The sequence below is a fragment of the Lynx rufus genome, unplaced genomic scaffold (genome assembly GCF_022079265.1).
Source record: "Lynx rufus isolate CCGP_SWC_20201006 ecotype Redwood Valley unplaced genomic scaffold, mLynRuf1.p SCAF_2, whole genome shotgun sequence".
NCBI lineage: Eukaryota > Metazoa > Chordata > Mammalia > Carnivora > Felidae > Lynx > Lynx rufus.
This window is the reverse complement of record NW_025814834.1, coordinates 195,149,317-195,176,899: the sequence shown is the minus strand read 5'-3', so window position 1 is coordinate 195,176,899 and position 27,583 is coordinate 195,149,317. Positions and strand designations below refer to the sequence as shown.

The following is a 27,583-nucleotide window of genomic DNA, read 5'->3' as shown; positions in this document are numbered from 1 at the left end:
AAAAAGGCCTTCCTCGAAGGGGAACAGGGCAGCCCATCATGCTCTACCCCACACATCACAGATACTCATTAAACTTGTGTTAAGTGAGTGGCACGGTTAGATCATGCCTCAGGTTCCAGACTCAGTAGGGACAGCCCACAGGTCTGTTATTCAAGCAACTGATCTTTGGAAATGGTCAAGGGAGCCTTAATGCTTGAATTCATGGGTTCATTCATTCAACAAACATTCACTGAAGTTTACCAGTGCCAGGCCTGGAGGGAGACACTTTACAAATGGTTTTCTTTCTTAATCCTCACAACTGTGAAGCTAGTATTAACTTAGATTATTCAGATGAGATCAAGTTATTAAGTGGCTTTCACAGTCCAGCAACACTTTAAAAACTGACACAATGGGACAAGTGCTATTGCTGCTGTCAAGGGTTCTTCGGGCCACAAAGGGTCTTGGCTCTGTTCTGTGTGTGTGCATGTGTATATGTAGAGAAATGGCTCTCTCTCTCTGCTTTTAGCCAGAGTATTTTCTCTATCACATGGAATCCTGCTTCCATGGCCTCTTGTTTGAACTCCTTTCTAACAACGTTTCTCCCCAGAGGTAACAGAAGTACGGGCTTTAAAAATTCCTGGTTGTAGCTACAGAACTACCTCCTTCCCTGGATATTTAAAGGATAGACCACTCTTAATCCCCAGTGTTCTTAGGCCATCTGATAATTAGAAAGTCATGAAAGGCTGACTTCTACCCCTAGTGTCTAACTTCCCGATCTGCGTGATCATGTGGGGATAACCTTAAAGGGACAAGAGTTGGAGGTTTCTGCTCCTAAAACCTCTCTGTACCCTGTACCTCTCACTAACCCGATTTTGTAGGAGGTAAGGGTTGGAGAGATAGAGAAAGTTGTCAGCTGCTGTTCTATTACAGCCCTGACAGGTTCTCATTGTTGAGAGTTCTCTGAGCACTCCCAGCCAGCAACATAAAGATTTTAGTTTTCTCATTTAGATTCCAATCATAAAGAACTTGAAGGAAAATGAGGTGGGGAGGGGGAAGTTTGGTACCATGGAGCAATTTCTGGGTCTGACTACAGAGAAACAAAGTAACCTCAATACTCCTCACCCCCTCCCAGCCACACACACACACACACACACACACACACACACACACACACACACACACACGCCTTTCCTCCTGGGCCCCCAGAACCTAATTTTTCACATTTGGAAAATCCAGATGATTTTTGCCTGGGTCCATCTGGTTTTCCAAATAACCTGTCTTTTTGATAAATAACATAAGTTAAATTAGACAAGACAAAGAGGGGGTGGGCAGTCAGCTTTTTTCCTTTCCTCAGCCTCTGAGAGAAAGACAGGGTTTGAAAAACATGTACCATGACTCACTCCCAACCCTGCCCTAGCACTTTCCACCCCTTAGACTGGGCCCAGCGATTCCCCAGCCTGCAGCTGGGAGCTGCCTCTTCACCCCCACCCAGAGCCCACCAGCCTTCAAGAACAACAGACTGTGGTTCTTTCTGAAATGAAGGGAAAGAACCCAGGTGTTCAGCCCCATAGCTTCCTCTGATCACCCTTAGGCTGTAGCTACTTCAAATCCCCTCTTCCCATTATGTATCCCACCACAGGGAAGAACTAGATCAATAAACTGAAAATGAAAACCTTTAAGGTGAGAGAAGAGAGGACAGGAAGAGGGGACGGGAAGGACGTGGCTAGTACAGACAGACAATACAACTACTAGGGACAGAGATCAGCACCTACATCTCAAAAGGTAAAGTCTGAGGTGACACCAGCTGTCCATAAAGCCATGCCTATTTCCCCAGCTTGCTGCGAGTGTCCAGGTACACAGCTGGCTTCCATCCCAACCACTCCCACTGGTCCCAGCATAGAGCCAACCCAGGCAGCATGGGCTGGTGGCTCTGGCAAGGCTTGACTTCTCCCCACTCAGCAGATCATAATGAGGCATGAGCCTCACCCCATCCTCAGCAGTGGGCTAGTGGGCATTAGTGCAGCCTCTTACATGTACTCAACCATTTCACATTAATTTGTACCTCTGATCCTAACCACAACCCTGTGAGCTAGACCAAGCCATTTCACTCTGGCCTCATTTTCCAGTTGAGGAAAAAAGTTCAGAGAATGAATTATCTAAGGTCATGCCACTTGTAAGCTGCAGAACAAGGATTTATGGTTTCACACAGCTATCATCTCTATTCTATCCCACACTGAAAAGCTTCTTTGTATGCAGTTCAGCTCCAAGCTTTTCACCATTAGCTCTTCCAGGCTTCAAATCACTCCTTGCTCAGTATTTGTTGAGTAATTCTATATGCCAGGTATGGCACCACCTATGCTTTTTTTTTTTTTAAGATTTTATTATTTATTATTATTTTTTAAGTGCTTACTTTTGAGAGAGAGCTCAAGCAGGGGAAGGGAGGGAGGATCCAAAGTGGGCTCTACGCTGACAGCAGAAAGCCCAATGCAGGGCTTAAACTCACAAGCCATGAGACTCAACCGACTGAGCCACCAGGTGCCCCTAAAGATTTTAACTAATCTCTACACCTAACATGGGGCTTGAACTCACAATGCTAAGATCAAAAGTTGCATGCTTTATGGAGTGAGCCAGCCAGGCACCTCTTTCCATTTTTTGACAAAACAGATATGGTCTGTTTTTACAGAATTTAGTCTAATGGGGGAGGCAGACCTAAACAAACATTAAGGTGACAAACTGTGATAAAAGATCCAAAAGAAAAGGAAAACTAGCAAAGGTAAACTGATTAAAAAAGGGGTGGTGGGGCGCCTGGGTGGCGCAGTCGGTTAAGCGTCCGACTTCAGCCAGGTCACGATCTCGCGGTCCGTGAGTTCGAGCCCCGCGTCGGGCTCTGGGCTGATGGCTCAGAGCCTGGAGCCTGTTACCGATTCTGTGTCTCCCTCTCTCTCTGCCCCTCCCCCGTTCATGCTCTGTCTTTCTCTGTCCGAAAAATAAATAAATGTTGAAAAAAAAATTTAAAAAAAAATAAAAATAAAAAAATAAAAAATAAAAAAGGGGTGGTAATGGAAGGCTTCTCAGGGGAAGTTAGATCTAAGCTAACACCTGGAGATTTATACATTAGCCAGACAAAGATGAAGCGTGGAGAGAAGGGCATGCCAGGAAAAAGGAAGAACACTCTGGAAGGCCCTGATGTGGAAGAAGAGTGGAAAGGAGATTGAGAGACAAAGCTATATCACAGAGGGCCTTGTAGGCTTGAACTTCATTCCGAATGCAACGGAAGACATCGAAAGATTTTAAATGAGGACATGGCATCCTCCAATTTATGTTTATACCAAGGTTACCCTCTGGCTGCTGTGCATAGATTGAGTGGAAGGGGAGCAAAACTAGGAGAGAGATCAGGAGGCTACCACAGTACCCTGGCAAGAATTATGGAAACTTGGAATAGGGCATTGGCTACAAAGCCGGAAGAGAGGTGATTCAAGGTGCAATTTGGAAGTAGAAATAACAGGAGTTGGTTTTGGAAGGAAGGAGATATCAAGAATGCCCTTATAGGGGTGCCCGTCTGGCTCAGTTGGTGGAACATGTGACTCCTGATCTTGGGGTTATAAGTTCAAATTCCACATTGGATGTAGAGATTATTTAAAAATAAAATCTTAAAAAAAAATTTTTTTTATGTTTATTTATTTTTGAGACACAGAGACAGAGCGTGAAAGGGGGAGGGGCAGAGAGAGAGGGAGACACAGAATCTGAAGCAGGCTCCAGGCTCTGAGCTGTCAGCACAGAGCCCAATGCAAGGCTCCAATTCATGAATCGCGAGATCATGACCTGAGCTGAAGTCAGATGCTTAACCAAATAGGCCACCCAGGCGCCCCTAAAAATAAAATCTTAAGAAAGGGTGTGTGTGTGGGGGGGCCACCTGGGTGGCTCAGTCAGTTAAGTGTCCAACTTTTGATTTTGGCGCAGGTCATGATCCCAGGGCGGAACCTGCTGGAGATTCTCTCTCTGCCCCTCCCTAGCTCTCACACATGCCCTCTCTCTCTCAAAATAAACAAACATTAAAAAAAAAAAAGAATGGCCTTATAAATTAAATAAGTCACGGACATGTAATATTCAGCATGGTGATTATAGTTAATGATATGGTATTGCATACTTCAAAGTTTCCAAGAGAGTAGATCATAGAAGTTCTTATCACAAGAAAAAAAAATTTGTAACTATGTGTGGTCATAGATGTTAACTAGACTTACTATGGTGATCATTTCACAATATACACAAATATCAAATCATTACAATGTATATCTAAAACTAATATGTTATATGTCAATTACAACAACTAAAAAGAAAATCTTTTCAACTCAGATTTGAAGGAATGATAAAATGAAATAGAATTTTTATAACTTAATAAAAAAAAAAGAATGCCTTTTAGGTTTCTAGCCTGAGTGACTGGGTTTATGAAGTACCTTTTACTGAATGAGGAATGCTGGAGTAAGAGCAGATTTTTAGAAGGAAGGAAGATCACATTTTTCCCCCTTAAAGTAAGCTCTGGGCCCAACGTGGAGCTCAAACTCACAATCCCAAGATCAAAAGTTGCATACTCCATTGACTGAGCCAGCCAGGCACCCCAAGGAAGATCACATTTTTTTTTTTTAATTTTTTTTTCAACGTTTTATTTATTTTTGGGACAGAGAGAGACAGAGCATGAACGGGGGAGGGGCAGAAAGAGAGGGAGACACAGAATCGGAAACAGGCTCCAGGCTCTGAGCCATCAGCCCAGAGCCCGACACGGGGCTCGAACTCACGGACCGCGAGATCGTGACCTGGCTGAAGTCGGACGCTTAACTGACTGCGCCACCCCGGTGCCCCAGATCACATTTTTAAGATGCTTTTTAAGATCACACATTTGAGATGCTTATGAGACAATGGGCCTTTTAACGAGTTGTCTACAAACATTATGATTGTGACAACGGGAATTTCATATTTATGCTTGCAGAGTAGCACTTGGCATAATACGTTCACATATTTTCCAACTTAAGCCTCACAGCAACTCTGAGACAGGCATGAATTACTATTCTCATTTTATACATATAAATGGAGGCTCTGAAAGGTGTGGTATTAGTATTCATTCAACCTTTACCAGGCAACACTACATTCCAGGCCATGTGTCAAGGAATGAGTAGAGGGGCATCTGGCTGGCTCAGTCGGTAGAGCATGTGCCTCTTGATCTCGGGGTTGTACGTTCGAACTCTACGTTGGGTGTAAAAATTATTTAAAAATAAAATCTACACTAAAAAAAACAAAAAAAGAATGCAAGGCAGAAGACAGAATACCATCTCAAATATGACATAATCAGATAGCATGACACTCTTCCCAGAAATACTCTCCCCTATCCTTAGGTAAACAAGTCTGAAGACGGGAAGCCCCATGAGTTATTAAACAAGTACAGGAGACAAAGACCAAAAATGTCCAGTTTGAACCATTAGAAATTCTCAAAGGGTACAGTTTATGGAGCAGTTGAGATGAGGGGATTGCACAGGGAGCTGAGCAGCTTGTCCCTATGATGCTTTGGTGAACAGAACCTGATGCTTTATGGAAGAGGCCCTAGAATGGTTTGTGCAACTGTAGACTGAATTAGTGAGATCAAAGACCTGTTTACGTGAAGTAAATGCCATGTGTCCCTACCCCATGGTGTGGAACTAGGAGGCAAAAGGGCTGACATTGAGCATATCTATCTCACAGATGCATGGGCTCTCACCCCTCCAGGTATGCCATTTCCAAGCTAGTTGAGCTGAGTGCTAGCAGGAGCTGTAACAGCAGGCCCTGGGGTTTCATTAGAACATAGCTGAAGCTGATGGCTCAATGTTTTGGGGACAAGCATATGGGTCAGGTTGCAACTCTCTGCTCCAATCTTGTTAGCAAGGTCAAGACTTAGTTTGCCTTAAACAACTATACTGGCATGGGAAAAAGTCACCTAGTGATTAAGACTCAACTTTTCTTTCTCCAAAGAGTGCTTTCTTTCCAGAGCCTAGAACAGAAACCATACGCTAGATTTCTTGTGCACTGCTTTTCTTATCCTCAGTGGTCAATCAATTCCAACCCTCTTCATCTCTCCTCCCCAAAAAAGGATATGAGAAAGCAAGAGGGGAGAAATACCTAGCCCTCCTTCCCAGTTCTTTTGCAAGGCAAAGGCTACCTGTCTTGGGCACTGTTTAAAGAGCTCAAAGGGGTGCGCCTGGGTGGCTCAGTCAGTTGAGTGGTTGAGCATCTTAACTCTTGATTTTGGCTCAGGTCATGATCCCAGAGTCGTGGGATCAAGCCCTATGTCAGGCTCTGCACTGAGCATGGAGCCTCCTTGAGATTCTTTCTCTCTCCTTCCGCCCCTCTCCCCGACTCATGTGTTCGCTCTCTCTTAAAAAAAAAAAAAAAAAAAAAAAAAAAGGCTCAAAGGGAGGGGCATTAATTCTCATTTTGGACCCACAGCTGCCAATCAGAAGGCTATAACAACAGGTACCATGTATGTAAAGTCTCTTTACCTGCACTGAACCCAAACCACTTTGGGAGTGAATATGATCAATTAAGCTGAGAGGTCACAGAGGGACAACTGCCCAGCCTCTCTCTCTAGACCCAGAGGGCTTCCCTGGGAGGGAGGCAGCCTGAAAACAATGCTCCTCGATATTACACAGGGACTGACCTAAGAATGAGCACCCAATCTGGATGGCAAACCCTGCCTTCAGGCATTGAGATTTATTGAAACACTACATACATATTAAAACATCTTTATATACATTTTCCCCATTAAAAGATTACAAATATACAAATTCTCTCAAAGTCAGCATCTTGTGTATTAAAAACAATTGTAGAAAACCTATACCCTAATTCCAGCAATTAAATTGGTGTTTCCCATTTGCCAATAAAAAACTGGCACAATTCATCCAATTTCTCAAGTCCAGCTCCTGTCACTGAAACCACAGTATTCACATGGAACGTTTTTCCAAGCAGCAGTGACACTCAGTTCTAAGGGGGGAAAAGATCTGCCTAAAGTTCTAAGAGCCTCATGATTTTTCAGGGAAAATTGGGAGTGGGGGAATTACGTTCAACAATATTTTGATTATAAACTCCATAGTGGTCTTCTTTCTAAATAAGTAATGACAGATTAAAGTGTCCTCTGGTCAGGGCAATGTAATAAACCCAGCTGAATGTGATAAATAATAGTTATATTTTTGTGTGTGTCACGATGAGAAGGGAGGTCCTTGAGCAACATTGTTGCACGTTGAGAATTTAGTCCCAGGAGAGAGCTCTGCACTCCCCATCAGATATGTAATGTGGACAGACACTGGGTGTAACCCTTTATCTTTATCCTTGTAGTCCAGAAAATTAGGGCCAAGATCTTTCTGACTGGGGACCAACTGAGTCCTTATTATAAGGGAAGCAGATGTTAATTGACAAGTTGAGGCTGCCTAGGGAAGATGCATGCAGGAAAATAGAAGGGGCAAGACAAATATAAAGGCCCATCTATTAGTTCCCAGGTCCTCTAAAAAGGCTCTCTTTCACAGAGTCCAGGTCACCGTGGTACACGTCTTAGTGTGTGAAGGATTCATTCTGGTGTCAACATTCACTGTTTTCTGTTTTTTTCTGTAATGACACATTTTTTCTTCTCCTTCTCCTCCTCTAACCACACCTTTCACACCTAACCTCCTCTAACCACCCCTATCAACCCAGGAGGCTGCTAGGACAAAATGTCAAATATATAATGGAGGAAGTGAGCCTTCACCCAAGTATCCATGAGTTATTGTTGTAAACACTGCAGAATTAAGATTAGTGGCTAACCCAGGAAATAATACTAAGAAAGGAAAAAGATGTCCAGAGCCATGCAGTGGAAAGAACTGGAATCTCTGTCCATAATCTTAATGCACTGATTATGAAGGAAGGGGGGCAGGGATCATCCACATGAACATCGATTCCAACCTTCAATGCCAGAAACTTCTCAAGCAGTCTCAACATTGGTGCCATCAACCCTGATGGTATTAGCTTTCCAAGTATCTGAAGATGCTTTGCTTCAATCCTGAAGTACTATCATCTGTTTTGAGGCGCTTAGGTGAAGGGGATGTCATTAAAGATGGACCCCTTCTCCTTACCTAGAGAGTAGAGAAAGAATCAGGATCAGCTCAAGACCCTCATACAAGTACTTACCTTCAATTAGCTCTTTAGGAACTCATAGTTAAATCATGGATGTTTAGAAAAAAAGGAAGAAATATAAACATTCCAGGAAAGTTTCAAAGCTGATTACCTACTGGGGGTAGCAGTCCTCTTGTACCTTATGGGGAGTGCAAGATTAACCCTGCAGCATAAGCCTTTAAGTCAGAAATATCTATATTTTCTATTTAAAAATAAATAAATAAATCTTGCTGTGGAGAGCCACCAAACAAGTCCTCAAATTCCCTACCTGAGGCTTAGATGATTCCTTCGCTGCCTCAGCCTTAACAGGAGAAAGTGTGTGGAAGACAAAGTTTCTTAAATTTCGGGGCGCACTGGGGTTGAGGTCAGAGAGGGCAGCCAGTTTCTGAAGCACGGCTTTGGGCTGGTTTAGCAGTGAGCCTGTCTTCAGCTGAAGAGAGAAGAGTCGTTTGGCATCAAATCCCAAGTGTCAAGGAAAGAATGAGAAGTCAGTCCTTCCCTGCCTCCCCCAGGTCTTGAGGGGACATATTCCTACCCCACCAAGGAGAAAAGGAACAGCAAACTCCTTTGACATCTACTTTCATTTCCTGGAGCCACCTCCCGCCCCTTGACGATAGAGTATTCCCTTAGCCTGACCGGGACCTATATAAACTTGCAGATTATGACATCAGGTTAACAAAGTCCCCAACCAACCTGGTGAGCACTTTCTGGCCTGATGGCTTCAAAAGGATTTCTGAGTAAAGACTTTGGTTCTTGAATAACCACAGTGCGATTGGCTGAAAAGAAAAGACAGAGAGGCTTGTTCTGGGTAAAGCTAGGTAAATTAAACAAGCTAAGAAACCTGTAACTAAACTAAAGCTTCGGAACTCTGATTATTTTATAATGGTGACTTTAAACTATATTAAGTGGCTCCAAGAAAACAGACAACCAAGTTGGATATCGACAAATCATTAACAGTAATAAGAAAAAACAAGAGTGACAAAAGTACGGAATAGTCTTTAAAAGCCTCAGCTCTGAGGGCGCCTGGGTGGCTCAGTCAGTTAAGTGTCTGACTTTGGTTCAGGTCATGATCTCACCATTCAGGAGTTCAAGCCCCGCATCAGGCTCTGTGCTGACAGCTCAGAGCCTGGAGCCTGCTTTGGATTCTGTGTTTCCCTCTCTGCCCCTCTCTTGCTCGCACTCTGTCTCTCTCTCTCAAAAATAAATAAACATTAAAAAAAAAAAAAAAAAAGCCAGAATTCCTACTCTGAGCTGCCTTAGAAGATAAAGTAAAACCAGCTACATGTACTCAGAAGTACAATGTCCACTGTCAAATAGTCTAAGATCCAAGAACACTGTCTTTCCCATCTCTGAGGTGCCTCTTTAAGACAGTATTGGACAAAGGCCCATGCCTGAGCTGCAACAGCCCCTAAAGGTTGGAGTCACTTCCAAGGCTCCAACACCAACAATCCAGGGGGCTGGACACAGAGGAGGACCAAGAGCTCACCATTTTTCTGTAGTGCTTTGGCTGTAACTTTCTTGGCTAGCATCATAAACTGACTGTCTTCCCCAATTTCTTCTTCTTCAGCTGCAATTTTCCCCTGCTGTGCCTGAAAATAAAAATCAGACAACAATAAAAGAAGTCTACCACTTCCAGAAATATTTAGCATAGCCTGGACCTGGGATATCATTTGTTTTCCTTTTTGCAACCTTTGTTGATTTAGACAAAAAACTGATATTGGACAAACAAACATGAATTGAACTGCCCATGGTAATCTTCTCAAAGCATAAAAGAAAATTCAAGTATTAAAAGGGACAGCAATAAGTTAGTTGCCCAAGATTTCAAAACTATCCTGACAAGCGAGGTGAGTGGGTCTTTTCCTCCTTATAGAGTCAGAATAGGCGACTTTCCTGCAGACTTCCTACCTGGTCTCGAAGCCACTGCTCTCTTTCAATTCTTTCTTTCCTCCAATGGGCTTCTGTCTCATCAAGCTGCTCTTCAATCTGATCATCATCAGAGTCTCTGTGGAACAAGTCCATCTGGGAAGCATCATCTAAAGCAAACAGTTAAGGCTATCAGCATTCTGCAATCCCCATAGGATAAGGTGCCAGACAGACACAAATGAGCTCATCATTTACCATATACCAATACAAGCTCGTCCCATTCACTAATAGAAAGTAAGTTCTAGCCAGGTCCTCCACAATAGACTGCTACAGTTTTGATTTCCACTCACAGTCTTAAACTGGACAAACATGTACATTGTACCATTTATTTCTAACAGCAACATCCAAGATACCTATGTTTTTCCATCGGAATTTCCTCATTCGTCCAGGACCATCACTGTGCAGATCCCCATCAGCAAGGTACCTCTCCTGGTATAAACGTAGCTGTCGCTTATCATCATCCAACATCGTTTTCCTGCAGGAAAAATATAGTGTACAAAACCAGGACCACTCTGGCTGATCGTAGGGCCTGACTTAAGAAACATCCCATTACTCAGAAGGACCTGTTGGGATACTGACATGTGTATTTTCTTGATTTGATTCTGCAGCTCCTCATCAGAAGGAAGTACTTCATCAATTTCTTCCTGTTCATATTCATCAATATCTTCCCCATCATACTCATCTTCACTTCCCACATCACTCCCTGACACTTCTGCCTCGTCCTCCAGGTATTTCTTCAATCTCCTAGAAAATAATTTCAAAGATTAGAAAATGCAATAATGAGGGGCGCCTGGGTGGTTCAGTCAGTTTAGTGTCCAACTTCTGCTCAGGTCATGATCTCACGGTTCGTGAGTTCGAGCCCCACGTCAGGCTCTGTGCTGACAGCTCAGAGCCTGGAACCTGCTTCATATTCTGTGTTTCCCTCTCTCTCTGCCCCTCCCCTGCTCATACTCTGTCTCTCCCTCTCAAAAAAATAAACATTAAAAAAAATTTAAGAAAATGCAACAATGAATACATACACAGATTATGGATGTAATGAGAAAAGCAGAACACAGAGCCACTTCTAATAATAAGCTTAAATTTATAATAATACATTTTGATAATACTTAAAGTCTATCATTTAATATATACTGTGTGCCAATAACTGTGCTTTACAAACGTCATAGCATTATCTCAGGAGGGAGCACTTTTATTTCCTTTAATTTGCAGTTGAATGAATTGAGATTCAGAGAGTAAATAAATTACCCAAAGTCACATAGCTAGGAGGCAGCAGAGCCTGGATTCAATCAGGTTCTTTAAAGCCAGAACTCCCAATCTCCTCTATACATTTGAAACATAACTGCTGGAAAGTTTGGATCATTCTGTTCTGTATTTAAGCTCACCAGTGTTAGGAGACAGTCTAGAGATGGTATGGAATAGAAAGGTAATAGACTGGGATCTCTTACAGCTACCACATCTTGACCCCCGAGTTAGAGACATGACTGAGGCTCAGAGTTACTGGTAAGCAAAGCCACTACTAGTAAGTTTTTGTGACTTCAGTTCCCATTGAGAACAAATCTGCTTTCACTTTGGGTTCAAAGTACTGCCATCTACAGTCATGAGTGTCAGAAGTTTGATGGCTTTCTGAAGGTTAATTTTTTTAAGTTTATTTTTATTTATTTTAAGAGCGATAGAGAGCAAGCAGGAGAGGGGCAGAGAGAGAGAGAGAGAGAGAGAAGGAGAGAGAGAGAGAGAGAAAGAGAATCCCAAGCAGGCTCCACGCTGTCAGCACAGAGCCTGATGCAGGGCTCAAACTCTCGAACTATGAGATCATGACCCAGGCCAAAGTCAAGAGTCGGACACTTAACTGACTAAACCACCCAAGCGCCCTGAAGGCTGATTTTTATTAAAGACTTATGTTATTTTTTTTTAAGCTGAATTTCTCTAAATCCTAGGCTTCCTAGGGAATTCCTTCAAGGGCTACCAGACACTAAGTTCCCCAATCTTCCCATCTACCCACTTTGAGCTGTTCAACTTTTAGCTGTCTTTCTAAGATTTCATTTGAACAAAGGACTCTACAGTTAAATAAGGTTTAAGAACAACCACCTTAGGGGCACCTGGGTGGCTCAGTCAGTTAAGTGTCCAACCTCAGCTCAGGTCATGATCTTCCGGTTCGTGAGTTCAAGCCCCACATTGGGCTCGAGCCTGCTTCCTATTCTGTGTCTCCTTCTCTCTCTGCCCCTCCCCCGCTTACACTCTGTCTCTCTCTCTCAAAAATAATAAACATAAAAAAATTTAGGGGTGCCTGGGTGGCTCAGTCAGTTAAGCATCTGACTAACCTTTGGCTCAGGTCATGATCTGGTGGTTCATGAGTTCAAGCCCCACATCAGACTCTGTGAACAGCTCAGAGCCTGGAGCCTGCTTCAAATTCTGTGTCTCCCTCTCTTTTTGCTCCTCCCCCACTCACACTCTGCCTCTCTCTCTCTCTCAAAAATAAACATTAAAAAAAAAAAAAAAAAAGAACCACTGCTGTAGAAAAATCTATAGATGACCCAAAGCTGTATGAGATAGTTAACTTGACAGGTGAGAAATTAGAACCCCAAACTGACCTTAATAGAATGGAATGATGGGCTAGAAACAATAATTAAATCTAGTAGGGATCAATATGATATCCTGTATGTGAATTCCAAAAGTCATCCACATACAATATAATACTGATTACCTATTAAAATGGTCTTTTTTTTTTTTTTTTAATTTTTTTTTTTAAATGTTTATTTTTGGGACAGAGAGAGACAGAGCATGAACGGGGGAAGGGCAGAGAGAGAGGGAGACACAGAATTGGAAAGAGGCTCCAGCCTCTGAGCCATCAGCCCAGAGCCTGACGCGGGGCTCGAACTCACGGACCGCGAGATCGCGACCTGGCTGAAGTCGGACGCTTAACCGACTGCGCCACCCAGGCGCCCCTAAAATGGTCTTTATAAAACTTTTATTTTATTATTTTTTTTTTTAATTTTTTTCAACGTTTATTTATTTTTGGGACAGAGACAGAGCATGAACGGGGGAGGGGCAGAGAGAGAGGGAGACACAGAATCGGAAACAGGCTCCAGGCTCTGAGCCATCAGCCCAGAGCCTGACGCGGGGCTCGAACTCCCGGACCGCGAGATCGTGACCTGGCTGAAGTCGGACGCTTAACCGACTGCGCCACCCAGGCGCCCCTAAAACTTTTAACATCATGGGAAAATGCTTATGTTTATCCTAAGTGGGGAAAAAAGATGAAAAATTATACATAAAAAAATTGCAGATATCAACTATATGAAAATATATGCATAAAAATGGCTACAAAGCAGTAACTACCATCAACACTTTCATTAAATATTCTGGATGGTAAACACAGATGACTTTTTATTTATATCTTTTTGTATTCTTTTAAATAAAATAAATGGTTTACTTTCATGATCAGAACAGCAAAACATTAAAAAAAATAAACAGGGAACCCATTTACCCAAGACTAGAATGAGGAAAACCTGAAATGACAGTAATTCAGAGGAAAAAAAAAGACCCAGGAATTTTAGCTGTCTACTAGATCCTCAGGATCTACCGTGACTCAGCTCTTACAATCCCTGGTTACTTTACAAGCAGTATGCATCCAGAACAAGGGATGTGGTTGTAGCACTACATACAGCAGTAGTCAGACCACACCTGAGGATAAAGAGAATACCCAGTACATGAGGAGTCTAGAAGCAATGTCATGTGAGAAATAGCAGTAGGAACTAGAGATATTTAGTATAGAAATCACTAAGGAGTACATAACCATCTCTGAATACTCAAGTGATATCACATGAATGGGTTTTATTTAATCTGTGTTAATGCCTAAAAGCAATACAACCAAGCAAACATAGGTAAAACAGTGGCAAGCTACAATTTAACTGTTAGAACTTTCTCTAGCAATGGAAGGAATGGACAGAACACCTACATTTGCCTTTTCAACTTCTCAGACTGTTTTAGGAGCTCTTCATCATCATCTTCATGGTCTTCCAGTGCCAGATGTTCATTATCAGAATTACTGCGTTCATCCTGAAAAATCATAGAGTATCACACACAAAGTTAAACAGAATAACCTCAACTAAAACAGGATTTATAAATTTCTGCCCAAATGTCTCATTCTAGGAAACTGCTTCTGCTAACATGACCAACAGAATTCTCAAGAACTCAGACTAGAAAAAAAAAAAAGCAGCAATACATGGAGTTCAGTTATGATTACTTTGTACCCTTCAAACTCACCTCATCGCTATCAAACTCATTATCATTTGGGACAAGCCGAAAGTCTCCAAATTCTTCCTCTTCCCCTTCTTCTTCTTCTTCTTCTTCCCTAAAATGCAAATCAAGAAATTAATAAATAAGATGTTGGAACCAAACAATAAGAAGTCAGCCAACTTAGGAACTGAAAATATTTTATTAGCACCAACAATCTCTTTAAGAAATAGGAAATAAGATACTTTGCCAAATTTAATTGTAATAAAACATACAACATAATCCCATTGTTGTCCAACCAACATCCAAAACTCCTTTCATCTTTCAAAACTGAAACTCTATGCCCTTTAATCAACAATTCTCCACTCTTCCCTCCCCTCACCAACTGGCATCTAACCCTTCTACTTCCTGCCTCTATGAATTTGACAACTCTAAGTACCTCATGTAAGTGGAATCCTACAATATTTGTATTTTGGGGACTGGCTTATTTCAATTACCATAATATCCTCAGGATTCATCCATGTTGCCCCATGTGTCAGAATTTCCTTCCTTTTTAAGGTTGAATAATATTCCTGTGTGTGTCCACCACATTTTGTTTGTCCATTTGGGATATCTCCATTTTTTTACTATTATGAATAATGCTACTGTGAACATGGGTGTACAAATACTTGAGACCCGATTTTCACTTCTTTTGCGAATATACTTGGAATTGCTGGATCATATTCTGTTTTTAGTTTTTTGAGGAAATGCCATTCTGATTTCCATAACAGCTTCAACATTTTATATTCCTACCAGCAGTGGGTAAGGGCTCCAATATCTCCATATCCTCACAAATACTTCTTATTTTGTGGTTGGTGTTTTTTTTTAACAGTAGCCATCTAATGCATGTGAGGTAGTATCTTATTGTGGTTTTGATTTGCATTTCCCTAATTATCAGTGTTGAACACTTTCATGTGCTTATTCTTGTCTTTTTTTTTTTTTTTTTTAAAGAGAAATGTTTTGTTTAATGGTAAAGCTTAGCACACTTTTAGCACCAGGCAGGGCCTGAAGTCAAAGCAGCAGGGACAGGTAGGTGACCCCCATGGACCCTCACATGGCGAAGAGGATGAGGAAAGCGACTATCAGACAGAAGAACCCCATGCCCTCAGACACACCAAAGCCCAGAATGGCATAGAAGAGCTGCTGCTTCAGAGATGGGTTCCTGGCATAGCCAATGATCAAACTGCCAAATGCCGTTCTGGTGCCAGCCCCTGAGCCAGCCACACTAACTGTGGCAGCCCCAGCACCAATAAACTTGGCTACTGTGTCAGTGTCCCAGGAAACAACACTGGTCTGGAACTCCCACTGGGCAACCTGGAGTGGGGAGCTGCTGTAGGATGACTGTGTAGATGGGATCACTGGCCTGCTCAAGGAGAAGGCAGACATAGGCCTGATTAGACCCATTACAACAGCAGATCAGAGCTGGAAGAATAGGCAGCACCCGGTGGTCTACACTGTCTGCCTCCCAGCTTTACCTTTAGGTTTCTATGCTTGCCTTTTTTAACCCTGTTCTCCACCAACTAAATGAAAGTACTGTAATTTCCTTACTTTGCAAACAAGACTCAAACACACTGCAAGACTCTCGGACAGGATATGAAGCTCCTAAGATGACTCATTACTGTGGACCCCAGGATTTTACCAGACGACTGGGCCTTCTGAAGTTCCCTCCAATCACTGAGACTCACCTGTCTGTGGGGAAAGAGCCTGAGCAAAGAGCAAGGGCTTCTTCCATGGGATCACCCAAACTGTTCTCCTTTTCTTGCTTATTTAACTCTGATGGAGCCAGAGTAGACGCATCTATATCACAACAATGAAAAAGATTTGTCACCAAGAAATAACAGCTTTATCCTCTTTCCCCAGCCATCTAAAGACATGCCAGCTCAATACAGTTATAAGGTAAGCTTGCCAAAAAGAGCTCACCATCCATTCATTCAACAAATCCTTATTTAGTACTTACTATATGCCAGGCACCAGGGATACAGTAGTGAACAAAACAAAACTCCCAGCTCCCACATAGCTAACATTCTAGCATTGGGGAAAAAGGAGCATACAGGTGGAAACAAGTAAGCATTTATATGAAATTTACTACACACCAACACTGTTCAAAGCTTTGCATACATATTAGCCATAAATGAGAAATCACATGGCAAAAGCTAGAGCAGTCTTTTTTTTTTATTTAATGTTTATTTATTTATTTTGAGAGAGAGAGAGAGAGAGTGCACACATGCAAGCAGGGGAAGGGCAGAGAAAGAGGGAGAGACAGAGAATCCCAAACAGGCTGCAACCTGTCAGCACAAAGCCAGACCTCACGAACCGTGAGATCATGACTTGAGCCAAAATCAAGAGTTGGACACTCAACCAAATGAACCACCCAGGTGTACCAAAAGCTAAAGCAGTCTTAAGTTGACATTTTACCACCTTAAGAAAGTAGGGGCTCTAAATATCAGGAAGCTAAGAATTCAACCCGCATGTAAGAATCCATCACAGCCCTGTTTTCTGTGAACTTTTCACCCAAGAGTAACAGGCTTCTTTTCAAAGACACTGACGTAAGATATTTGGCTAGGGAGAGCCTGATACTCTGTTGGATATTTACCCTGAGAAGTGAATTTTCCTGAACAAAGATTCAGAAGTTCCTCCAGGTTCTCTTTCTTGTCGCTCTTCCTGGACAGAGTTTTTTCAGCTTGAGATGTGAACTTTCCAGTGCACAGATCCAATAGTTCGTCCATGTTAGCGTCCATGGCATTCTCATCCATACTGGCCAATGGCAATCGAGGCTTCAGAGACTGGTACTGATTCCTGTGGTTTCTAACATTTAAGAACCTACAAGCACAATGGAGAATATAAGAAATTCCCTAGGGAAAAAACAAAGTAGTGTGTGAAAAATTTTGATGTTTCTAAAACTGAACTTAGAAGCTGAATCCCAAACCAGAAGACAGAGGATTCAAACTGAAGCCTTAGGATAATCTAAAATGGGAGGGAGTTTAATCAAAGAATAAATGATATTCGAAAGGTAAGGGTAAAGGATAATTTTTGGCTTCAGACGGTGCCAGAATAGAACTTGGTGTTATGTCCATGTAACGTGCCATGGGTGTCTCCATTCTCAATTCCACACAACAAGCCTACACGCAGCAGAATGGATACAGGAAGATTTGATGCCCTTACAGGAGCTGTGCATTTCAAGTAAAGCAGAGATCGAAGGATCAGAATGGTAGCTAAGACTATTTACATTTTATTTTCTGGAGAGATTTTCTTCAGACTTGCAGAATGTAATACTAATGGTCTGTACACCTTCTCTTTCTCAGAAGAGAAAGCACAGATGGAGTGACAGAAGCTTACTTTATTTTTAAACAAAATTAAGCAGTACCCAGCACCATCCCACCCACAGAAACATAAAACTACCTACCCATCTGCATCCAACAGTTGGCTCTGAGTGTCATCTTCTAAACAGAACTGGAAGTCTCCTGCTCCCAGGAAAAGTGTCTTAGGCTCTGGGGAGGCGTTATACAGATCCTGGGAATCCTCTATGGGAAGTGAAGGCTCAGACAGCTTTCCTGAACTCTGGCACCAAAACAAAACCAAACAAAAACAAAACATTTTATAATTGTCATTCACTGTCATGACAACAACAGAAGTTGCTATTTGCAGTATTTCATCTACTCTAAGGCAATTGCAGTTAAGGAGGACAATGCATAGCCAAGGGAAGCATAAAGAAAAATACCTTCAAGAATGTAAGAACATTGGATGAGGATTGTTTTTAATACACAAAGGGGGTGGATTCTTTAAATTGAACATACATAATGTAGTGGGAGTTGGTTGGCTTGGACACACTTTATTTAGCAGTGTGGGAAGCAAAAGGGGGAGGAGATTAGAAAACCATCACCATCTTACCTTAGAAGCTGAGCTGACCAAACTGGCTCGAAATAGCCCAGGGGAAGGAGATCTGAATCCTCCTGCTGTGGGGAGAAAACTGGTCCCACGGCCTGTTTGTCTGTTGCAAGGCTGATAGGACGGAATTGTGGAGCCAATCAGCTCAAAGCTGCTATTGTGGCTGCTCTCCTTTGTTAGCAATGAGCATGAATCATCTTCATCTAAAGAAAGAGAAATCATTTTTAAGTACATGATTCCAGAAATAAGGTGGATTTGTTTAGGAAGAAGAATTGAGAATGTAAAGCTATCAGGTAACATCCATAGGCAAATCTCTCAAGTTCTATTGTTCTAAAACATGAAGTTGAAGGTAAATTATAGTACTGAGATAGCATTATACAATCAAGATTTATCACTCTGAGCTAAGTGACCCCTGAAAGTTCCCATCTTTGTCTCACCCTGCCTAATGCCTATAATCACTCTCTCCATTATCCAATCACATATACATCTTCTGTTCATCTACATATGATTGAAATGTTTCATGGTTCACTCATTCAACACACACTACTAAGGACCTAGTATGTGTCCATGGTCAGTAACAAAGAAACTGAATGTAAGTTTTCCAAAACAGAATCAAGAAAAATGTTCTAATTCATAAGTTCCTTTCACTGTCACAAGTAAGACAGAGCGAAGTCCACTAGAGCTCAAAAAAATGGAATCTTATGGAATTGTCTTTAAGTATCAAAGCTAGAGGAGCTAAGAAAAGTCAAGTTTGGCACAAGAGTCACTACTTACCCAGTTTGCTAGGCCTTTTGCCTGAGATTTCATCTGTTTCTGATTTTTCTTCACTAGGAAAGTAACTATAAAATAAGAAGGTAAATTGTTTATCTCCTTCTGCTTCTAACAAGAGGGGCAAACCCAAGGGAATCTTATCTTTCCCTAAAGAGAATTACTTACCCCATCTTGGAAGAGTTGTCCTTAAATAGAAGTAAGGTAGAATCAGATGACAGAGGTTTGGGGACAGAGAGAAGGCCAACTGACTTGCCAATTTCACTACTGCCATCACTGTTTTCTTTATCCATTTCTTTCTCATCTTTGGTTTCTATTTCTTCACTACTGAGAAGGAATTCTGCAACCTTCATCAATCATGCCACCCAAAACCAAAGTAAAAAAATTTAAAAGCAAATATGTTGTTAGCATCATGCATGGCTGCTTGGTTATAGGTCACATCGTAAATCTGAAAAGGTAAACCCAAAGGAGACTTGGTCTGACCATCATCATTAACATAACTTTCCCTGACGCTTCTAGAGCTCTTTTGTACTTTTTTACATTTTACCCTCCCCAAAGTGCTACAAGACTGAAAAAAGACCGAATTATCATTTTACTGAGGCAATGAGAGGTTAAATAACTAGCCTGAGAATGCAGGACAACTAGTGGCCTTAAACCAAACATAGACTATGACATGCTACCTGGTTCAGCCATTGCTTTCCTCTTTTCTTTACCCAGGGGTAAATATGAACCAAGTCTTTCAAATGACTGCAGAGTTCAAACAAGGGGGGGGGTCTTCTTTTTTTCTACTACCAAAAACTTCGTCATTATCTACCCTAGGCAGAAGACAATAGTATAGAACAACAGCAAGAGGCCCTTTTATAAATTTCCTCCTCAACCAAGAAAGAAATTAACTCAGGAAGGTCTCAGCCTGCCTGAGAATTTATTCCAGACCTCAACCTGACCAAGGTTGAGACTGCTTTTCATTCTGAATAGAGAAAACTTAAATAAACATCAAAGATAAAGGCATCTATTAATACAAAGCCATTTCCATTTTAGCCTTCTATTTCAGTGAGTAGACTAACAGGTAGAAGCTAAGGCTAGGCCTCTGTGAACTGCAGGTATCTAGAGGTGCTAACAGAACTGAATGCAAAGACTTCGGTACCTGTGAGCTACTTACACCATCTCTGCCCCTAAAATCTCTTATACAATTGAATGTGCTTACCTTACTTTACCTTACTCTTATTCAAATCTGATTTACTCTTTCCCTTATCCATCCTAAACAAATAACAAAATGAAATAATTGTCAGAAACCTCCTGATTGCCTTCTTCTTCCTCCTCTTCTTCTTCTAGATCTCCTTCTTCCTCCTCTTCTCCATCTTCCTCAGACTCATCTGTCATTTCTTCCTCCTCTTCCTCTTCTTCAAATCCATCTTCATTATCTAACTTAAATAATGCTTGGCGCTTTCGGCGCTCCTCAAGCCTACGGAGTTTCATTGCTTCCTGCAGCTTAGCTTTCAGCACCTGAAGCTTTTCACCTGAACAGAAACAGGAGAAAATGCTTTAGACATAACGACCAACTACCTACTGCAATAACGGAAGTGTGCACTTCAGACAACCCCAGGAGTGTTCCAGTTACATCCCAAAAGGAAAATCCGAGGCCTTATTACTCGAGGGTGTTATCTTAACAAATAAGGATTATTATGAACTAAAGAGAACTTTTCATAGTTATGTTCTACACTCTGAGATAATATACTACACAGAGATTATAAAAGTTATTAAAGAGGACAAAAATGGGGTGCAAGAGTAGGACTCTGAAAGTCTCTGGCCCAGAAGCCATGAAGGACAGCCTTGATAAATATACCTATATTAAAGAAAAAAAGAAGGGGCACCTGGGTGGCTCAGTCGGTTAAGCATCTGGCTTTGACTTTGTCTCAGGTCATGATCTCACGGTTCATGAGTTCAAGCCCTGCATCAGGCTGTCTGCTGTAAGCACAGAGCCTGCTTCTGATCTGTCTCCCTCTTTCTCTGCCCCTCCCTGCTTTCACGCTCTCTCTCTCAAAAATAAATAAACATTAAAAAAAATTTTTTAAAGAAAAAAGAAACAACTCAAGAGTAAAATGGGCAAAGAATATGACCTGGTAGTTCACAGAAAAATTGAACATACATGGTTAGTGAACAAATTAAAAGTAACACTTAACCTCATTTCTTTTTTCCTTTCTTAAAGGTTTTATTTTTAAGTAGTCTCTACACCCAACATGCAGCTTAAACTCACAACCTCGAGATCAAGAGTCACGTGCTCCACTGACTGAGCCAGCCAGATGCTCCGAGTCTCATTTCTAATTAAAGAGATATAAATCGGGGCGCCTGGGTGGCTCAGTCGGTTAAGCATTCGACTCCAGCTCAGGTTATGATCTCACGGTCTGTGGGTTTGAGCCCCGTGTCGGGCTCTACTGACAGCTCGGAGCCTGGAGCCTGCTTCAGATTCTGTGTCTCCCTTTCTCTGACCCTCCCCTGTTCATGCTCTGTCTCTCTCTGTCTCAAAAATAAATAAACATCAAAAAAAAAAAAAAAAGAGAGAGATATAAATCAAAGTAAGAGATAACATTTTTGACATATTAACAGGAAGAAACAGGAACTCATATAGTGTGATTCAGAGTATAAATTGGTGCAACTATTTTGAAGAACAGGATGATATATATCAAAATTTGACTCAATGATTCCACTATAAGGAATTCTGCATCCAAATAAACCAACATATATCTGATACTACGGTGCAACATTGTATGAAATAACAACAACTGGAATAAACAAGATGTCCATTAACAGGAGTATGGTTAAACAAATCATGTTACAGTCCCACAATGGAATATTATGCAGCTGTTAAAAAACTCAAAAGCAATATAATGTGTATCTGAACTCTGAAGTTAGGAGGTCTGGATTAGGCTACTGGTTCTACTACTTATGAGCTGTGCAAACCTGAGTAAGTTGTCTAAATTCTTTGTATATCAGTTTTCTCCTATATAAAATAAGAATACTAATGTTATTCATGGTAAAGCACCTAGAGCAATGCCTAGCAGAAAGTAAGTATCCAATGTCTGTCTGTCTGTCTGTCTCTCTCTCTCATGCCCACACCCATAATGGTGTACGCATATGAATTTTCTTCCAAGGACACACAAGAAATTAACAGTTGCCTTTAGGAAGACTAATTTTTCATTTCATACTTTTTCCTCAGTGTCTCCATTTTCTATGTGATATATTATTTATACTTTTTTTTTTAATGTTTAGTTTTGAGAGAGAGAGGGACAGCATGAGGGGGAGAGGGGCAGAGAGAGAGGGAGACAGAAGATCTGAAGTGCACTCTGCCCTGACAGCAGAGGGCCCGATGTGGGGCTCACACTCAAGAACCATGAGATGATGACCTGAGTCAAACTCAGATGCTTAACCGACTGAGCCACCCAGGTGCCCCTGTCACTTGTACTTTCAAAGTACAACAGACATCTGGGAACAACAGACATTGTTAAAACAAAAGAGCAGATTACAAAGCAGAATGTACAATATGATTGTATTATTGTTTGTTTAAAAAAAATGTTTTTGGGGCGCCTGGGTGGCTCAGTCGGTTAAGCGTCCGACTTCGGCTCAGGTCGTGATGTCGCAGTCCGTGAGTTCAAGCCCCGCGTTGGGCTCTGTGCTGACAGCTCAGAGCCTGGAGCCTGTTTCAGATTCTGTGTCTCCCTCTCTCTGACCCTCCCCCGTTCATGCTCTGTCTCCCTCTGTCTCAAAAATAAATAAAGGTTAAAAAAATTAAAAAAAAATGTTTTTAAGGTTTATTTTTTTTTTTAATTTTTTTAACGTTTATTTATTTTTGAGACAGGGAGAGACAGAGCATGAACAGGGGAGGGTCAGAGAGAGGGAGACACAGAATATGAAGCAGGCTCCAGGCTCTGAGCTGTCAGCACAGAGCCCAATGTGGGGCTTAAACTCACAAAGCACAAGATCATGACCTGAGCCGAAGTCAGAAGCTTAACCGACTGAGCCACCCAGGTGCCCGTTTGTTTTTAAAAACATATTACCTATGCAAAGAAATTAAAAGGATACATGATATAATTATAGAAGGTGTCTCTGATAGAGGATCATAGAAGCTTTTTTTTTTATTCTATATATTTTCTACAATAGATATTTACTGTTTTTTAATAAGACAAAAACTATTGGAAATAGTCATCTTATCACCTCCCACATCTAAGCAATGCTACATGTGAGTCATGCCAGAGGTAATGCTATCCAATCTTCAAACTGTCCAAGGAAAAAGATTCTAGAACTTTTCACTATAGGGTCTTCGGTAGCCATAAAGACCTGCCAGTGTACAAAGCATAAAGCACGCAAACGAAAACATGAACTCAAATACCTGGTTTTGTGTGGCTTGCTCCATCCAGCTTCTCAGCTGCCAAAGTCACAGGTACCACATCTGCCTTTAGCTCTTCCTTTCCATCAGTGCCCACGCCTTTCACTATGATGTTCACATTCATCTTCTGACCAGCCCTGGGTTTCACTGCTGGATTAGCATGCTTCCAGAAACGCTGTTTCAAGGCTTCCAGTTCTAGATCCAAACACCAACCAGTATGTCAGTATGCCATGCTTGAACTCTTTCCTTTAAGATTCCAGTTAAGAATAGAACTACTCTGGGGCGCCTGGGTGGCGCAGTCGGTTAAGCGTCCGACTTCAGCCAGGTCACGATCTCGCGGTCTGTGAGTTCGAGCCCCGCGTCGGGCTCTGGGCTGATGACTCAGAGCCTGGAGCCTGTTTCCGATTCTGTGTCCCCCTCTCTCTCTGCCCCTTGCCCGTTCATGCTCTGTCTCTCTCTGTCCCAAAAATAAATAAACGTTGAAAAAAAAAAAAAAATTAAAAAAAAAAAAAAGAATAGAACTACTCTGACCCAGCAATTGCACTACTAGTTATTTATCCAAAGGATACAAAACTGCTGATTCGAAGGGGCACACGCACCCCAATGTTCATAGCAGTGTTATCAACAATAGCCAAATTTTGGAAAATGCCCCAATGTCCATCGACTGATGAATGGATAAAGATATGGTGTGTATATGGGTGTATTTTCATGTATACACAATGTACACACACACACAATGTATACATACATATACACACAGAGTGGAATATTACTTGGCAATCAAAAAGAATGAAATCTTGCCATTTGCAACAACATGGATGGAACTAGAATGTATTATGCTAAGCAACAGAAGTCAGGCAGAGAAAGACAAATATCATGATTTCACTCATATGTGGAATTGAAGAAACACAACAGATGAACATAGGGCAAGGGAAGGAAAAATAAGATAAAAACAGGGAGGCAAACCATAAGAGACTCTTAAATACAGAGAACAAACTGAAGGTTGCTAGAGAGGAGGTAAAGGGGGAGGGATGGGCTAAATAGGTGATGGGCATTAAGGAGGGCACTTATTGGGATGAGCACTGGGTGTCATATGTAAGTAATGAATCACTGGGTTCCACTCCTGAAACCACTACTACACCGTATGTTAACTAACTTGAATTTAAATAAATAAATTTAAAATTTTAAAAAAAAGATTCCAGTTAAGAATCAGTTTTTAAGCTAAGTTTTTAAGCTCAACAAAGTTGGAGGGGGAAGAAAAATGCCCCAAAACACCAAAAACTCCTTTGCTACTAACACCTATATCAAATTCACGTAGCTTAACCCAAACTAATGAAATGTTGCAATTATTCTACCTCAATATACTTCAAAAATCATTTTAGGGTAGACATTTACAACTGAAGTTTCTAAATGTGTGCAATTCTTAAAAAAAAAAAAGTATTGGGGCGCCTGGGTGGCTCAGTCGGTTAAGCGTCCGACTTCAGCTCAGGTCACGATCTTGCGGTCCGTGAGTTCGAGCCCCGCGTCAGGCTCTGGGCTGATGGCTCAGAGCCTGGAGCTTGCTTCCGATTCTGTGTCTCCCTCTCTCTCTGACCCTCCCCCGTTCATGCTCTGTCTCTCCCTGTCTCAAAAATAAAACGTTAAAAATATTAAAAAAAAAAAAAAAAGTATTATGCTGGTGGAACAAATACCATAATTACCAATCATTCAATGGCTTAATTTTTCATAGGTTTCAGCCTCTTTTTAAAAATTTTCCTATTTTGAACATTTCACTATTTAATAGTAATCTTACTAAATATGAGCAAGGTCAATTTAAAAAGGGGGAAAAAAATGGCAATCAATCCAGTCAGTGATGTAACTCGTGTTGGTGAAACTGTTATACTATAACCAGAAAGGAAATTCCACTTACAGGTGGCCTCTGAACCACACACCCAACTTGCATACAAAGGGGAAAATACATATACCAGGAGCGGTAAGTTCAGTCGTCAAACGGCAACAGGGGCTCTATCCCCTCTTCTCCAATGCTATATGGTTCAAAATTTCCTTCTCCTTTCTCCCTCAGCTAGCTGCTACTGGGCACCATCATGCCTCTGTTTGCATCACACCACAGTGAGCTCTGTTTTAAGAGAGAGACAGTAATAAAGAAAAGATTCCTTCGGGGTTGAGGGATGCCTTCTCTTCCATAAAATGTCCAGGACACTCCAAGTTTGGTTCTTTTTCTTAAAAAATGCCCTCAAATCATATTGTAGTAGTTTTGTGGTTAGCAAAACTAGTGGTTTTTCTTGCCCTAGAAGGGGATAGGACTGGAAGGAAGCCTTTCCATTCTGAGTCCCTAACTTTTTTTTTTTAATTTTTTTTAATGTGTATTTTATTTTTGTGATAGACAGAGCATGAGCAGGGGAGGGGCAGAGAGAGGGAGACACAGAATCTGAAGCAGGCTCCAGGCTCTGAGCTGTCAGCACAGAGCCAGACGCGGGGCTCAAACTCAAGAACCACGAGATCATGACCTGAGCCGAAGTTGGATGCTTAACTGACTGAGCCACCCAGGCACCCCTCTCTAACTTTATTAGTAGCAAAAAATCCAACACCAAAGGATAGTATGTTTATATCACAAACAAAAGTGCAAGGAGAGAAGATGTAGGTCTGTATCCTCTTTTATAGCAGTTCAGTAAGGCTGGAAGCAATGGGTAGTGGCAGTGGAAAGGGAACAGAAATAGGCAAGTCATTATTGGCACCAAAAGAATAAAAGAAATGGATGTGGAAGAAGATTTACTTGGGACCTAAAATGATAGTGAGGCAGAGGGGTTGCCTTCATTCTTATGGAGAAAGCCAGGCCCCTAAAAGCTCTTCATCCCCAATGCACCACAGCACCTACTTTTGCCTTTTACTATATTGCTACTTCTTGCCTTTTACTATATTGCTCAACCATCTCCCTCCTCATCCTAGGATCTCTGTTCAGGCTCCTCTCCGTCCAACAGTCTTTGCCTAGCTCCTTTCATGTCCTAAGTGAAAAGTCTCTGCTCCAGCTCAGTGTCCATCAGCAGCCTGAATCTAAAACTGTTCTCATTCCCATTGTTCTTTGTCCAGAAAGTAGAGGAATTGAGGACAGAGACTTTCCCTACACTATTGCAGGAAACAGAAGTAATATATTTCTGGTACCCCAGAGTTTGGATCTATATGCATTTTTCTCATGGAAACCTTACTCCATGTGATATTAAGGAAATTAAGGTCTTTCTACTGCTTTTACTCTTAACCCCTTCCAACGTGTCCACCATACTAGCCGCTAGATTGTCCCAAAAATGAATATCTGATTGGGTCATTTCTTTTGCTAAAAATTTTTCAGTGGTCCTCTACTAACAAAAGGCAAAAGTCCAAGCTCTTAGCATGGCCTAAAAGCCTTGCATGATCTGGCCTCACTAGTTACCCATTCCCAAAGTCCTTGCAATCTTCACCCTACCTCATCAGGATACCTTGTGTTTTCTCTTGCCTCTGTTGGGTCTTTTGTGGGTCTGTTCCCTCCACCAAGAAAGCCTTCTCTCATTTCTCTACCTTGGTATCTCCTATTCAGCTTTCAAGAGTCAGCTCAGGTATCAGGTCCTTTCAGAAGCCTCCCTGACTCCCCACGAGGTACTCCAAGTGAGGTACCCTTTCTCTAGGCTCAGGGTATACACAGTCGTGTAATGGCCTGTTTGCCTGTCTTTCACTCCTATTAGACTCTAATTTCCTTGACAGCAGGGACTATGTCTTGTATACACAGCATCTAACACCATGCTAAATGAAAGTTTATTACACAAATAAATAAAAGTTGATCCTAACTTCATACATATTATGGAACTGACTGGTCTGGAAATCCAACTTTCATGTCAAATACTATTTCTGAAGGAAAACATATTCTGAGTTAAAAACAAATGCCTACTATGTGCCAGGCACTGTGCTAGTTCCCTATATAAGCCAAGTGTAATATTGGAACAATTACCCGGCCTCTCCAAGCCTCCATCTCTTCATTGCAAAGTAATACCTGCAGCCATGAGAATTAAGAACAATAATAAAGAATCTACCAGTGTCTAATACAGTAGGTACTCAAAAAAAGGTTTCTTCTCTTTCCTGTCTCAGTTCAGGACTATTTAAAGAACATTGAGTTTCAGACAAAAAAAAAATCTTGGGGGGCACCTGGGTGGTTCAGTCGGTTGAGCATCTGACTTCAGCTCAGGT

At 41.6% G+C, this 27,583-nt stretch overlaps 2 protein-coding genes across 2 annotated transcripts in view; both read right to left on the bottom strand.

Moving 5' to 3' along the window:
• Positions 1–6,683: 6,683 nt before the first annotated feature.
• CLSPN (claspin) overlaps positions 6,684–27,583 on the bottom strand; it is a 32,840-nt gene continuing 11,940 nt past the window's right edge. Inside the window, exons 9-25 of the mRNA XM_047085010.1 lie at positions 23,375–23,566; positions 20,284–20,507; positions 19,159–19,337; positions 18,997–19,061; positions 18,226–18,425; positions 17,741–17,895; positions 16,931–17,157; positions 16,023–16,134; positions 14,329–14,416; positions 14,021–14,121; positions 10,648–10,812; positions 10,422–10,543; positions 10,051–10,178; positions 9,632–9,734; positions 8,839–8,921; positions 8,414–8,575; positions 6,684–8,105 (exon numbers count right to left, since the gene is read on the bottom strand). Of these exons, the coding sequence (XP_046940966.1) occupies positions 7,995–8,105; positions 8,414–8,575; positions 8,839–8,921; positions 9,632–9,734; positions 10,051–10,178; positions 10,422–10,543; positions 10,648–10,812; positions 14,021–14,121; positions 14,329–14,416; positions 16,023–16,134; positions 16,931–17,157; positions 17,741–17,895; positions 18,226–18,425; positions 18,997–19,061; positions 19,159–19,337; positions 20,284–20,507; positions 23,375–23,566 (2,417 nt within the window). The 3' untranslated portion in view covers positions 6,684–7,994. The remainder of the gene's footprint in view (positions 8,106–8,413; positions 8,576–8,838; positions 8,922–9,631; positions 9,735–10,050; positions 10,179–10,421; positions 10,544–10,647; positions 10,813–14,020; positions 14,122–14,328; positions 14,417–16,022; positions 16,135–16,930; positions 17,158–17,740; positions 17,896–18,225; positions 18,426–18,996; positions 19,062–19,158; positions 19,338–20,283; positions 20,508–23,374; positions 23,567–27,583) is intronic.
• LOC124515934 (ATP synthase F(0) complex subunit C1, mitochondrial-like) lies at positions 15,388–15,741 on the bottom strand. The gene has a single exon (XM_047085011.1). It carries the CDS (start codon positions 15,739–15,741, stop codon positions 15,388–15,390), a length of 354 nt encoding a protein of 117 aa, XP_046940967.1.